Here is a 15,182-nt window from a genome sequence, read left to right on the forward strand (position 1 = left end):
ACCTAAAAGTTTGAATTATTCTGGAGATAACTTCGGCAGTGATAAATTTTAAAAATTAATTTTATGTTAGGGTCAGTTTCTGTTGCAATTTCAACTGTATGAATTTAAAATGAGCGAAGATACAATGTAAAATCTCCAGAGAGAAATTACTCAGATTTCATAATCTTGATAGCTCCACTTCTCTTGCAGAACCAAAACTAGTCATGAAGAAAACGAATGTTCATACAGAGTGTTGAAAGAAGTGTCAGAACAACAGGTATCAGAAATTTCAAGAATGACAAAATTGCGTTTAAAGTTTCATTTCAGAGTTATTAATTATTAAGAACACACCTAAAATTCACGAGAAATGTGTCTGACTGACACATGTTAGAACTCATTCTACTGAATTCACTGTGTCTGGTCTGGTTAATGCACATCGACAGTATTATAAATCCTAAATTAAATATATTAATAATTCTAAAACGAAACCTCAAACGTGTTTCCATCATTCCTGATTTTCGTCTTGTTTTAGTGTATAGAATTGTCTCTTAAAAATTCTGAAACCAGTCGTCGAACACCGTGCATAAGTATTGCAGTAAATACAGACCCTGGTGAAAATGTAATTATGTAAACGAAAATATGTATTTTAAATATGGTACATGCAAATCTCTTATACAAAAGTTAATGCTTTTTAGTTGAAAAATTTTCTTACACTTTCTAATCGTTTGAAAACTTAAAAATATTCATTTTTAAGGTGTAAATGATTATATTATCTATTCATGAAAGTGTTCAAAATTACTGGTTTCAAAATAATACCTTCAGAATTATTCACCGAAAAATTTAAAAATAACTATTTATCAAATCACTTATAATTTTACGTATACTTAGTTACAAATAAAACAGAAAAGTACAAACATATTCTTGAAAATTATCTACTTAAATTATGAAATCGTCAAAAGACAAAACTTACTTACATTAGTAGAAATCCTCTCTGCTTTCTGTTTGTCACCTAAAGTACATACAACAAGAGACTCGAATAGTTAAAATAAAACTAGAACCACTATCTACTAACGTCAACAAAATTATATTACAAGTTAAACTATTCCAGAACTCAGAAACGTATATTAATTAATTTCACCAACAAAAAATTCGAAACTGGCACAAAGTTTACGTCTTAAATCTCCTTTTAATTTGAAGGAGCCATTGAGCGAATAAGAAGCCATCTTGCTTCAAGCGCCACCGGAAGTCCAGTGAGGATGATGATAGAATTTGCAATTCGAAAACGCGAACTCTTGTAAAGATCACATAAAAGAAGCTTTAGCGTAAAATAACACGTTGAAAATAATGTTACGGAATATTTTAACATACGGTGGAACGACCAGAAGTTTGCAGCTTTATGGGATCGTTACCGTCCTCACAGTGTGTCGGAAACTGTCGTAAAAAGGGAGACGCATCGCGCGAAAGAATTTGAAATTGCGTAAAATGAGAGCGGCTTTAAAATTCTTTTAATGGCTTCGTAATGCATTTTAGCGGTCGATAAAAACTCATGTACTCCATAAATTCACAGAGCAACAGGCTGTTACAAATGGAGATGGCACCTGGCTCACCGATTCGTCGAAGTAAACTGAACAAGTGGTCAAAGGTGTCTCTTAAATAATATTTATTCTTATTTTAAAATATATGCACAACAGCTTAGGTGTTATTCACAATTAGGTAATTTCTTCTTTCTTATCCTTCCCATTTTTTTCCATTTTTGATTTACAATTATGTATAATATACTTTATACTTTACAATTCGCAATGAGGTAAATCTAAATTATCAAAGATACGGCTGAGTGAGTTCGTAAGAATTGAATTCGAAATCGTCTAACTAATCGGCCTTCCGGTTTACCGTCAAGAATCTGACAATGTCATCACAGATCGTAGAACGTCGATTCGATATTTTATTTTTATGTTGTCTTTTATATCAACGGAACAAGAAAGACCTAGTGTATACGTGTAGATGTGTGTTTGTATATAATATATGTATAGTACAATATTTATCGATTTACGTTATATATTTAAATTACTTCTGACTCTTCCTCTCTTTCGTATATCGACGACGACGATTCGACTGTGCGCGTCGATTAGATATGAGACGGTCGATCCGTGGAAGCAAGAGCTTAATTAATTCCCTTTTCCTTTACTTTTAACGATCATTAGAGGATCGCCGTTTTAGTATTTCATAAAATATAGATTCTATCCTAAACCCCCTCATAATTTTTCTCCTGTATCCTTTGTGCAATTGCGTAGCCATTGTCTCTGATTAGGTCTCTCGCAAACGAGTGGTCGTCATGAGCACTCTCTGAGCCTGTGCACAGAAACCGAAATTTCGACTGTTGCATTCTGTCGCTCCATCCTTTACCCAATTCTTAAATTAATTTTTATCACCTTTCTTCATTAAGCTTGTTCATTTATTTAATTATATTTTTAATTGATGATAGAAAGTACCACGATTATCATTTTTGCTATTGTAATAAAGATTTCGATTTCTGTTGAGGAAAGAGGAAAGTAGGAACAGGTTCTCTTTAAAGACGATACTGAATGTTGATTTTTCCCTCGAAATGTGAAAAGGAAAATAATTTCTGTTCTTTTGGTTTATATTCCCCATTGTTTAGGCCGGTCAAGAGAAACCCACGATATAATAAAAAAATAAATAAAACAGCGTAGAACTAAGAAGTCCCCTTAGAAAAACGTTCCACACATTTTTCACCCCCTCTGAAAACGCTGTTCCCGTGAAGCAGACATTGTTCAATTCCTTTTTCTCTTACTACTCCTCCGCTCAGCTTCCATTTTCTTCTTTCCTTGCAGCAGGTCTCTTGAGACGTCATGTGAATGGTCTCAGAATCGACAGATAATCCATAGCAACATTAAAAATCGTCACGACAGCAATAGAACAATTAGGATAAGATAAGTGCAAGAAATATATCGAGAACGCTTCTGTATATCTGTGTGTGACGTATAAAAACCAAAGTGTATTGAGCTGCGAATGCCCACGACGGATTCCTGAATGTTTATTAATATAACTTTTATCGGGCAGCTGCGAATAATTTGAAAAGCAACCTTAATCGACTCGATCCTTCGAGCTCTTCCTTGAAGTAGCTCAGACTTTCAGAATAAAAGAATTTGAAGTGTCAAAAGAATCGTTACTGATAGAATTCATTCGAAGTTCTGGAAATTTTATTTTTTGGCGAAAAGTTGACGTTCCGTTATTTCTTGGAATTTTCATTTGTAGAATCGAATCGAACGGACGTTTCAAACTTCGCGACTGCCCATGTATATACACAGGCTAATTACATTACATATGTCAACGTACGTATGTACACTGAACCATGGTCGAGCTGATATATCGGGCCAGAACGAGGCCTTCCGCGTTTCGATTGCCCTAAACAAGTGTATTCTCTCATTTTATGTACACGATCATCTTCTGCCAGCGCGCGATACACTTTCCTATAGTTGAAACAGTTATCTGGTCGTTCAAGGCTACGTAGGCGTGGCTATCCCTACCATGTCACGCTTGGCCACTGCTAAATCGCATTTCGATGGTGGGGAACGACAGACAACAACCTTGAAAGACCTAACTTTGGTCTGGCTTACTAGTGAACATACAGAGTGTGTCCAGGATTCTTCAGACAGTGTCAGTATTTCATTTTATTAATATTACACCTTCATTAAATGGTAAAATATGCAGGAAAAGAATAAGCAATCATTTTGCGTATTTGTATTATTAAAACCGTCTCTGTTAGCACTAAGGGTTCCAAGCCTTGTGCCGTCTTTTACTTAAAATTTTTAAGGTTTACCTAACATAGTGTGTCAAATAGCGAATGAAATTTTTATAGACGTAAATATTATAATACCAAAAATTATGAATACTTTAAAATAGAATGCTAGGAATAACTAATGTGAATAAAATTGAACAAGTATCATCGATCAGTTCTTACTTTGAAATAAAAACTATAAGAACAAAATTATTACCATTTTCTTACAATATTCTTTTAATGAAACATTTATGGGTTCACATTTGTATAATGTATTTTTTATTTCCGTTCATAAAATCTGACACAGTTTGGTCGAAAAATCCTGACACACCCGTACATACGCCAATACATCCTTCTCCCTCTATACATCCATTTCTTCCGCTCCGTTTATCGTTACGAAAATATATCGACCACTTTAAACCGAATATTGGCAGCTTGTCAGGTCACGAGATAATACTTTGATACTTTCGGACGCTTCTCTCGCTGAGCTTCCGCGACTGTGCACTTGTCATCAGTTTTTGTTAGAGGAAGACTCCAACACTGATTTCGATTCATTCTTTTGTATTGATCACTAACTTCCATAGCTTCTCTGGATACAGTTGAGAAACTTCAACTAGAAATTGCTGTTTCCTTTCGTTGATCTACGTCTGTCCTCTGCCTTCAGTATTATATCGAGGTCTGACATCCTCGTTCCTCCAATTACAACCCCTGCATGGGTAGTGACCCGAGATTTCAACCAACGAAAGAAACATGCGACACGGATTGTAATGAATCGCTTATGATTCTCTTAACGCTGATTACAAGACACTGTTGCTGGGAATTCGCCCGATACAAGCATAACTCAACTGTGAGCGAAACTGCGAAATTGAAGAGTTCATAGCAGAAACAACCCTTGTCGAATTTTACAATCTTTTTCAGTAAGAACATAATCCAGTGATCAGGAAAGGGATTTTCAACATAGTGGAACCTATTCCAACAAAAATGCAATATCTATACTATGATGAATATTTTGTTAATAAGAACGTTAATCAATTGAATACAAATGAAAAATGCTACAGTATTTTTTCCTCTCCTAGAAAAAAAGAGACATTGACAAGGATCGTTTTTCTTATGAGCTCTTTAATTGAAACTCTAATTGAAATTGTGAAGGCGAAGCAACTCGGACGAGTTCGCAGCATTTTTCATAATCGAAAGTACTGGATCGCTGATATCTCGAAATGTTAGATCGAAAGTGTCGAAACGAAGCTCGCCGCAAGCAACCTAATTGCTTTCTACGGTGTCGGAGAGCGTATCTCGTTAAATAGTAAATATCGAACTGCGGGAGGGAGCATTTCACGGCCTTTCAGACCTCTCGACGAAAAACCAGCGCGATATTGGTCGATCCGATCATCAGGAAATGCAAAGGACGCAATACCAATAACAGTTCCTTAGTAGTGGAATTTTTAATACATGGGATCGTTAAAATCATATCGATTGTTTGAACGTTTAAACGCATACATCTGTGGACAATATTCGACAGGATCTCAAACCTAAGAAAACAGAACGAAAGGGTTGTTGTGTTTAGCCGCATCCTTCGAGCATTTCTGATGATCGACTAATTCATAATAGTTTACTCGGTGTGGGATAAAAACAGCTCGAGGCCTGCAAATATCTAGGGACGGAGGATCCAGTCCTCCTTAACGTTTAAAAACGCTCCTCAAGCTCTCGATATAATCCTTATTTCTAAGCAGAACTCGAATCTCTGATGTAATTACGCAAACCAACGCGTGGAGGCCGCGGTATGCTGACAAAGCGGAAAAGACTCGCGAAGTCGTGGGTACAGGAATTCCAGAACGACCCCGCGTTCCATAATATTTCCACAAAGGTCAGAATAGGTCTGAGGCGTGATCAAATTTACGACGGCAACTCTGACAGGAGTGTAGAAATCTTGTGAAAGACAGAGAGCGTTCGTCGCGGATGAAATAAAGGAAATAGCGGCCTCTACTCTTGCTCCGCGACAGAACAGACGAAATTTCTATGTTACAAGAACGCGTTAATCCAACCACCGAAACTTCAATCGTCGATCAAACGAACCTTCGAATTAAGCAATTTGCCGAGTAAAGGACTGATTTATTATTAACGGTGAGAGTACACTTTGATATTGTAATTTGGATCCTCCACGAAAGAGAAGCTAATGTTTCGTTTGACGCTACCCCGAGGAGAAATGGAACTTATGAAACGGAAGATAGAAAAGAAATAAACGTTCTTACCGTTAATAGTAAATTAATCATTTAATCGAGAACTTACTGCCACGACTCAACACCCATGAACCTATGGATTACATATTGTACAATCTAAAGAAACGAATGGCAGTCGCGACTAGAAGAAGAGTAGAACAAAGGGTAAAGAAACAATAGAACTCGCTGGTTGTACTTGGAACGCCGTCAATTGACCGCTCAAGGCCACTGCAGGGAGCCTGTCTCTAATCATTAGCTAGCCCCACCCACCTCCCACTTGGTTTATTTTAACTGTAACCATCACACTTTAGATACAGAAAACGTATAAACAGAAGCGTCTTTGAGCGGATAACTGAGTTCATTTCAATTGTTATTTTCGCTACAGCAGTTCTAAAAGTGATAGGTGTCCTCGGGGAAACGAATATAAAGCTACAAAAATAGTGGAAATCCTCTCGAGCAAGCACGCTCGTGCCCGGAAATTTAAGGTCACATATAAAAAGTAGAAAAAGTAAGGCTCGAACCGCGAACTTCAGTATCATCTCACCCTTTGCACTTTTTTTTAATAGATATTTTCACTGATATAAAGGTTTAGAAGAATCAAAGCAGCATTACTGTTTTTTGCTGTGTCAAAACTGTCTAAGTATCGAAGCAAAGATTACTGCTATAATTTCAAATCCAGAGCAAAGGGTGAGCTAACTGTAAGAAGTAGCACGGGTCGCAAAAGAAAGTGTGTACAAAAAGGATAAGGATTCACTGCTTCTTCGCATCGCCAGTCCATTCGAGCTCCACACTTGCGTGAACATAAGCATAAAGAGATGGTTAAGAACGTTTAATAAGTGTCTTTAGGCTAAACCGTTTTGTCCATTTTTTAACTCATCTAAACCCTGTTTCTCTGCTAGTCCACTAGCTTGTGTGCGTTGACGCTTTTCTCTTTCATCATCGACTCCACTTCAGGGAAGTCCTGAAATCACGCTCCTAATAGTTCCTACATACTCTTCTAAGAAGTTCCCTTTATTTTCTCGATCCAAGACGTGCTTCGAGCGTTTGAAAGAAACTTGGGTTCTTAAATTCCGTTTTACCATATTCAAGTTCCCCTCGTTCATGGGAGAGGAACCTCGTATAGCAATTGACTTCTTCCAGCGCTGTTCTTCTGCCAGTTACCTTTTCCAACTCAGCTCTTTGTCTTTTTGTCTCAATGCAAATGACTCCACAATCTTCAACGTTCTGAGATATTCTCTTCCCCAAGGACACGATTGTCCTGGTGTTCTTCAGCTATTATCGAGCCAGGGAGCGCGACTCGCTAAGGCGATCGACGACGACAGCTCGAAAAAGACGCGAATCGTTTCGGTTCGTGGTTTTCGTAGAGCTCGTGCTTGGTTCTCTCTCGGTCGGTTGAGTATTCAGCGACTTGATACGCGATTCTGTGATAGTCGGGGACTCGCTAAAAGCTTAGTTTTCTAGCAGTGGCTGACTGACGACGTTACTTTCCGGTGATAGCCTGGAACCTCGGCAGGCAGAGACCGAATTTGGTTTCTATGCCCGTGAAGATGGGCAGAGCCACCTGATAGCCACCTATGTGGTCCGGGTTCGTAGAACGAATCTCATGTGCTACTCCTGTTGCAGGAACCTTTTGCTCCGACCCGGTAGGTCGACTGGAAATAATAGTTGACCTTTATTATGCGCGTGTTTAAAAATTCCAGAGTTTAAGCTCTAGCAATGCGTTGTCGATCTCGAGACGATACCTTCAACATTTTCTGTAGAACACTGACTAAAATTCGAATTTTAAAATCCCCTTTAGTAACACTATTTGTTACTTGTTTGTGAATATTCTCACAAGAATGAACAGAAAATGTTGAACATCTCTTGATGAAGATCTTATGAAAAAAAACAAACAGGCTTTAAGAGTTATTCAAGCTTTTCAAAACAAGTAGAAGTAATGAATCGGACGAAAACTAAATAATGATTAATAAAAGGTCTTTAAACACGTACTTACCAAAAAAACAAATATTTCCAACTAATTTTTTTAATTTGCATGCAAGTTAATTAATCACACGATATTTAACCGGAAGGAGTAAAACGCAGACAATAATTGGTTAAAAATAAGATAAACACAGTGTATGAATAAAATGCAGCCAATGTAGGGTTAGTTTTCTTTTTGTTAGAATGCTTATGACGTTTGTAATTCATTTATATGGCACAAATTTTTGTGAAAACGTATAGTAGTGTTAAACATTTGCAGAGATGGAAAGAAATGAATTCACGAGATTTGTAATATCAATCAAATGTATACTTACGAGCCACCGAAATCAATTACGAAAAGCCTTTGCAGTAATTCATATGTGAAGAGAGTGACGCCAAATTGAGGCGATGATCTGAACACTCGTGCTGCAAAATAGAAAAATGCCGAAAGTAGAACCAGTCCAATTACCCAAACCTATTGCACACACACTAATTTGTATTTTTTGTCTGAATAAAGACATGTCAATGGAGCACTGATCATTCGTATTAGATAATGTTCGATGGTCCTATGAATTGTGTTATAAATTGTGTAAGTCTTTTTGTAAATTGCTACATGTATTACGATATACCTGTAATAACTGATACACTATAGGTGCGCATGATAATAACATATTTCTTCCTAGGGAATGAGCGTGGGGATTGTCATGAAAGACCTATATGAAATGGCAGAATAAAATCGAGTGATATACGTTGCATACAAACTATACAAACCCATGAAGAACGGAATTAAGAGAAAAATGAAAGACAGTGACGAACAAAAGGACAGCACCAAAGGAAACTCGACGTAGAAAACTCAAAAACCACGAGACTGGCAGGCAGAGAGCAAAAGGAGTACTCACTTAGAATTAAGTTTCCAGGTCATATTGGAGGGGAAGAATAGTCGAAAGATGCGTCAGGGCCGACGCCCGCGCATGCAATCGACCAAATCAAAATATATTACTAACTCTCTTTACTTCTAACTTAAAATAAATGTCAGACCCTGGCACAGCTAAAAGTTATATCTACCAATCTCCTCGAAACCTCGAGACTAATTCTATAAAAGAGGATCTCATACCTGTAGCTCCTTTCCAAAACGCCCTAGCACCTTCTTCTTTGTAAATCTTGCTGGCACAATCCATTAATCCGCTATATGTGGTCTGACCCTCTCTGGCTACGACCTAGAAGAAAGACAAATTTATCTCTACGATTCTTCACCAAAGGAAGTGAAAAGACTGATCAGGAATAGAGAAACGCACTTGTAATCTCGTCTTTATTACGTCTGCAGGAGTAACCAGCGCTGCTGCAGGCACACCAGCGATCGCCCCGGAAACAAGTAGTGACAGAGGAGTGTTGTATCCTCCTTCATCTGCCAATCGTGCTTTCGTGTGAGCATACATGGGGAAGTAAATTGCACTGAACGGAATATCTCTCAGGAAACACGCCTTAGCACCCTGAAAAAAAGATTAAAAGATAAAATTTAGAGCTAGGTCAGATTTAAAAAAAAAATGATATCAGTTTATACCTAGAGTTAGCTCGAAATCAACTATTAAAACAATTGATTTAGCGATACTCACTTTATATAAACCAAAAAGACCTAATTCCTTGACAACAGTCCATGCTCTGACCTTTGAACCACCAGCAATTTCTCCAGCCACCTGTAGTCGGATCTTCACGATCTCCAAAGGATTCGTAAATATTACCTGAGAGCCTCCTGCCTAAAAAATAAACAATAATCCTCAGGAATATTTAAAACTCGTAACTAATGTACATCTCATGTTGAAGATCAGGAAGCTAAAGAAAATTAAGGGAATCGATGAACGAAGAATCTTCATTTATCACTTACACAGCCACCAGCTAGAATTTCCCCAAAAAGGGGTAAATTGCCATATTTATCCATGAACTTATCTCTGACGAAGTCGTTTACGGTCAGTTTGATGGCTTTCTCCGGGGCGACACCCATTAACTGAGGTAGCAAACCTCTGTAGAGGCCGAAGAAACCTTCGTGTCGGATCACCTGTCAAACGCAAGACACCAGCTTCATGATTAACAATGCAGGCAGTGTTTCGTGGCGAGACTTTTCGATTCCAACCTTTTTCAAACAATCAAAGCTGTTTCTGTACATAAGCTCGCCGACGAGTGATCCGGTCCTCTGGTTCTGCATCCTCGTCTTCACCAGGTCAATTGGATAGACGGCTGTAGCGCCGACCGCTGAAGAAAACATTCCCCATCTAATTGTTATTCTTAAACTGTACCTTTACCCGAGTCCCCAGCCAGCGAGGTACAGCCATTCGAAATATTTACAATTTCCCTAACTACGAGATAATTTCGTTCTTTGAAAAATACACAAAAGGAAACTAACAAATGGGCAATCCTAGGGAACCCTTCACGGCTGCAAAGAAACAGGTCAATATATGAAGAACCAGGTGCAAAACGTACCTCCACCCACAGATCCGAGCACGAATCGATAAGCGCTCTCGAGTATTTGCACGACCACACCACGCTCCTCCGGGCTCTGAAACGCAAGGACACTGACTATTTAACAATGTATCTAACACTTTCTATTGTAACATTGCTTTATTCCAGGAAAATCTAACTGCCGTCTTGCCAGAAATCTTCTCCCACCGTACACTTACCGACACCGCCTTAATCTCGGCAAGGCGTTTCGTAATTTGCTTGAAATACTGCTCAGGTGTAATAGCCACGAGATCATTGTACACAATTTTCCTGAAACCCAAAAAAATGGTTGCTCAATAAACTAATCGTAAACCCTGGCAAGCGGCAAAGCGTTTTAGAACTTTTTAGGGAAGGAGGTGGATACAAAATCGCTTTGAATCTTTAAAAAAAAAAAAGAAGAAAAAGTAACTAGGTTCATCATTATGCAATCACGTCGATGGCACTGCTTCGAGCGATACTAAAAATACATCCTGCCAGTAAAGTTCCTTAAACATGTCCTTAAATCTGTCATAGCATCAAACGGTGAGGGGGCGGAAGGATGAAAAATGGAATCGTTAGTGCCCACGGTGTGCAAATGTTTGCAAATACCATCGTCCTAAGATAGATGCTAAAGAAAGTAGGTGAGACAAGTGTGTTATATCATATGTAATAATATGAATATATGCACATACAAATATTACATTGGCGAAAGAAATGGGAACTTTGCTCTGACGATCGAGAAAACAGAGAATTTAGAAATTAATGTGTACATCATTTTTCCTGCTAAATTCTGTTAATTTTCTTATTAAATTCATCTGAAACTTAGTTTCTAAATTCGTTGTTCTTCTCAGTTTAGAAAAATTCCCATTTTTCCGCACGATACCAACAAGATATGCTTTATAACAGATTTATAGCACGTGATTTATTCTTGTAATACAAAGACGCACCCAAGCCGCGAATCTGCCTCGTCATCTTCCGTAGATCTGATCCAGGCAGCGTAAACACGTAAACAAATATATTGACTGATGAGAAACTTTTAACGTCGATCACTGAGGAGATCGGAAATAATTATGTAGAAAGCTTTGGTTTGATAGGCATAGAAAGGGCAATTTTTTAGGAATGATTCGCTCAGTGGGGGCAGTCTCCATCTTCTTTTGCCAAGAACGAGACACTCAATATTTGGATGATGACGACGTACTTGCTGGTACAACGATAGCATTACGTGACTTGTATTACTCGTATTCTCGTTTTTGCTTCTCGTTGACCAGGTCAGCATGGAAGTGCAGTTATCACGCATTCAGCAACCACGCCTTACTGAAAATTCTTTTTGCCTTTTTTTATCTCTGCTAGTCTCTCTGGCTGAACTGTTTGTTCAACGTGACCTTTCTCTGACCAAACAATGCTGAAAAGAGCAGCTCGCGGGATCGAAAAGACTCACCCAGTTTGATGAAGCAAGTCGCAAAGTTGAAAGAGAATGTCCACCTCCAGCGGCGTAATCTGTGACATCATTTGTGCGGAATGAAGGAATCTCTCTATAACCATAAAATGCATTACTTATATCTATTGATTTAGTGGATGGTAATCTCTAGAAAATAAAATGAACTTTGAATACCTTTGGTAACTTCCTCATATCTATGGCCGTTGGTCGCGTTAAGGTAAATACGTTTAATGAGTTCCATATTGTTCAAAAGGGAATTAAACGCCATGAAGTAAGGAAAACTAACTTTCCTTCCACCTTGGCCAGTGCTCGCAGCCTGTAAAACAAATTCACATTGTCCTTGTTTCTTAAGAAATCAAATATTGTAGCACTGCAGAATTACATCCTAGTTAGTTCTATTGTAATCGACATAAGTACTTAGAAATATGTATACTACATTAAAAAATTGAGTTTTAATTAATAAGATGGATATATAGGTAAAGTTTAGAATATACAGGGTGAGTCACACAACTGTATCACCTGAATTGCTTTGTAAATTATTTGTTCCATGCTCCTCTCGATACGAAACAGCTATCGTTTTTTATCATTCAACAAATAATTTACAAAAAAATTCAGATAATATAATTACGTGATTCACCCTATATATAAATATAATTTGTCTTCTCTCATCTTTTGATTAACACATAAGTATACTCTGAAAATAAATGTAGCTACCCTTAAGCGTTCTCATAACATTAGAAATGAAAAAAAACGAATTTTAACTATCATAAGTCGGCAAATTACTATACATTTGTTTAACTGTTAATTGTTAAAGCATCCAACTTACCGCCACTAAGTTATCTTTCACATCCGGTGTCAGCAGATGACTCTTAATGCTAAGCATGATATCTTGAAAATCTAACGCCGAAATGAAACCTTGTCCGTCTTTGTCAAATTTCTTGAATGCCTCTGTCGCGTATTCTTCGTGGAAATCCTAAAAAATCGCCACCAAAGAATTAAATAACAATTTCATAAAATTCTAAACCTGAATCGCGAACTTGTTTTCAGAGAACTCACGTGTAAGAATTGACTGAACTCCGGATAACTGATAAGCCTCCGTTTGTCCTTCCCGAAGTAAAGTTTAATGAAACTGCTGTTCATGTTGAAGGGCATCCGTTGATGCAGCTCTGTCTTCCGCATCACCTCAGCGAACTCGTCTATAAAAGCAACCGAAAGATCGTGAGAACTCATTATCAAGGAAAATCACCTGCAGAGTACAACTCTAGGAAGAAGAGTCTCTGCTCACCAAACGCAACCATTCCATTTCCATTAGTGTCGAACAACTGGAAGGCTGTCTTGTACAAGGCGTCAGGTACGCAGAGCAGCCCTTCGAACGCCTGGAACTCGGCGAATGATATGAGCCTGCAAATTTTAAAAGTGAAATTAAGACTCAACTCTTAAAGGAGAATATTCTCTTAGATCAGAGTTTCTCAACCCTTTTTGGTTTGTGACTCTCTTCCAAGCATCAGCTGCCTCTATACTTCCCAACTATGAAGAAAGGCAGTAACTACAGAACAATGTGAAATTCAGTTTTTTGCATTTTCGAACATAACTTTGAATATTTTGCATCTTGTTTTAGAGCAAGCAGCAGTAACATATTTTTAATAGATACTGCTTTTCTCTATAGTTGGACAGTATAGCCATCTCCCCCTTTCTTTTCTGCTGTCCCCATTCTTTTTCTTTGTCCCGATCTTCCTTTTTTTCACGTGGCCCCGAAAATTCGATGTCGGGACCCCTAAGAAGCCATATAGCCTCTGTTGAGAAACACTGCCTTAGAGATCTTAGAGCTTTTCAATGCTCTTTTCAAAACTCACCCATCTTTACTGGTATCGACGATACCGGCGAGCAAATTGACGGAATCAGGATTGTAGTCTGGATCAGTGTAGAGGCCAAGGTAGCTTCGTACGAAGTCAGACGGGGTCATGAACCTCTCGCCATTCTTCTCTTGCGAGGCGTACTGCAATTTCCGAGAAACTCTACATACTCTTCGACGGCGTATAATCAAGCAACATGTTCAGCTCGATCGAATCGAATTAAGATAAGTATGAATTTAAATAACATCTTATCGCGGTGGTATAATCGAACAAAGTTAACTAGTTCCCGATAACAGCGGTCAGCTCGAGGTGAATCGCTTACCTGATTAAATATTTCATGGAGGCGTTCAGTGTTCGCACGCTTTAGATATCCGGAACCCTGAAATTAGATCACAGAAAATGAATAAAGTAACTCATCGATCATTTAATGAGAAGATTAATCTTAGAATTAAAAAGGAGTCGGAGGTGCTCCACGAATGGCGCCAATAGGGATCAAAAGTTCAACAATTTTTCTATTCTTAGGGTCTCGATCAGGCTTGATATTTGTTTCTCGAGTTAAGTGTCACGCATTATCGCGTGGATGTTGTAAAATCAGTATTAACGAGGAACGCGTATGAACCTTGGGTTATCTGCGATAAAGCTTATCGCCACGTGATCCGTAAAGGTTGCATCTACGTGCAAAATTACTTTTACGTAATTTTATGCTGATAATTAGGTAATTATTGATTCTAAAAAAATGGAGACCTATATAATTTACATACTTTACCTAAGTCACAAATAAAATAATAATTACTTTCTAAAATCTCACTTTATCGCTTGCAGATTCTAGTGTTACTATTTAATTTGCTCTTTATATATCTATAGTCTACTTAATAGTATCTAAATTTGTTCCATTGCAAAACATCAATACAAAAAATATCATGAATAAATATAACGGAGTATCGCTGAGGTGAAATTAATACGAGCTTGACATTATATTGTAACTACCCAATCACATAGTTCAAAGTTCAAAGCCAACGCCGGCGTTTAATTGAAGTCTGAATTTAATAATGTCAGGCTAAAAAGGGATCACGATCCAGGCAACCTCGCGAGGAATTTAGTATCTTCACTTTGAATTTATTGCAAGTGCCACACGTGTATGATTCAACACTATGACGTAGATCTAATAAAACTAATAATCTAATAATCTAATAAAACATTCCTCGCTATAGGCTCACTAATGCACCACGAGTTTATAGGGACATATTTTTGACATTAATTTTTATGTTAAAGAGACATGTAAACGAATATGAAAAATATTAGTAAGAGGAATATGGTAATGAACTTATAATGAAACATAGTGTATGTGTAATAAAGATTTTTTAAAAGTGTTTAAAAAATAATGTGTTGAGTTCCACACTTTTCTTACTAAAGTTTATCGAAGTGTCTACGTTTTTTAAATTGAATCATTAAGTGATGAAATTATCTAA

At 37.7% G+C, this 15,182-nt stretch overlaps 1 protein-coding gene across 6 annotated transcripts in view; it reads right to left on the bottom strand.

Moving 5' to 3' along the window:
• Positions 1–1,622: 1,622 nt before the first annotated feature.
• Positions 1,623–15,182, bottom strand: part of Aralar1 (calcium-binding mitochondrial carrier protein Aralar1) — a 41,188-nt gene continuing 27,628 nt past the window's right edge. For 4 of the 6 annotated variants that reach the window (XM_076380623.1, XM_076380628.1, XM_076380624.1 and 1 more), the window contains exons 2-18: positions 14,036–14,092; positions 13,714–13,856; positions 13,146–13,261; positions 12,917–13,056; positions 12,687–12,833; positions 12,035–12,176; positions 11,861–11,954; positions 10,623–10,713; positions 10,426–10,501; positions 10,079–10,197; positions 9,833–10,003; positions 9,564–9,704; positions 9,246–9,440; positions 9,064–9,167; positions 8,850–8,869; positions 8,286–8,376; positions 1,623–7,643 (exon numbers count right to left, since the gene is read on the bottom strand). In XM_076380623.1, the coding sequence (XP_076236738.1) occupies positions 7,472–7,643; positions 8,286–8,376; positions 8,850–8,869; positions 9,064–9,167; positions 9,246–9,440; positions 9,564–9,704; positions 9,833–10,003; positions 10,079–10,197; positions 10,426–10,501; positions 10,623–10,713; positions 11,861–11,954; positions 12,035–12,176; positions 12,687–12,833; positions 12,917–13,056; positions 13,146–13,261; positions 13,714–13,856; positions 14,036–14,092 (2,019 nt within the window). In that variant the 3' untranslated portion in view covers positions 1,623–7,471. The remainder of the gene's footprint in view (positions 7,644–8,285; positions 8,377–8,849; positions 8,870–9,063; positions 9,168–9,245; positions 9,441–9,563; positions 9,705–9,832; positions 10,004–10,078; positions 10,198–10,425; positions 10,502–10,622; positions 10,714–11,860; positions 11,955–12,034; positions 12,177–12,686; positions 12,834–12,916; positions 13,057–13,145; positions 13,262–13,713; positions 13,857–14,035; positions 14,093–15,182) is intronic. The other 2 variants (XM_076380626.1, XM_076380625.1) reach the window with 2 other exon arrangements.

The sequence above is a fragment of the Calliopsis andreniformis genome, chromosome 6 (assembly GCF_051401765.1).
Source record: "Calliopsis andreniformis isolate RMS-2024a chromosome 6, iyCalAndr_principal, whole genome shotgun sequence".
Taxonomy (NCBI): domain Eukaryota; kingdom Metazoa; phylum Arthropoda; class Insecta; order Hymenoptera; family Andrenidae; genus Calliopsis; species Calliopsis andreniformis.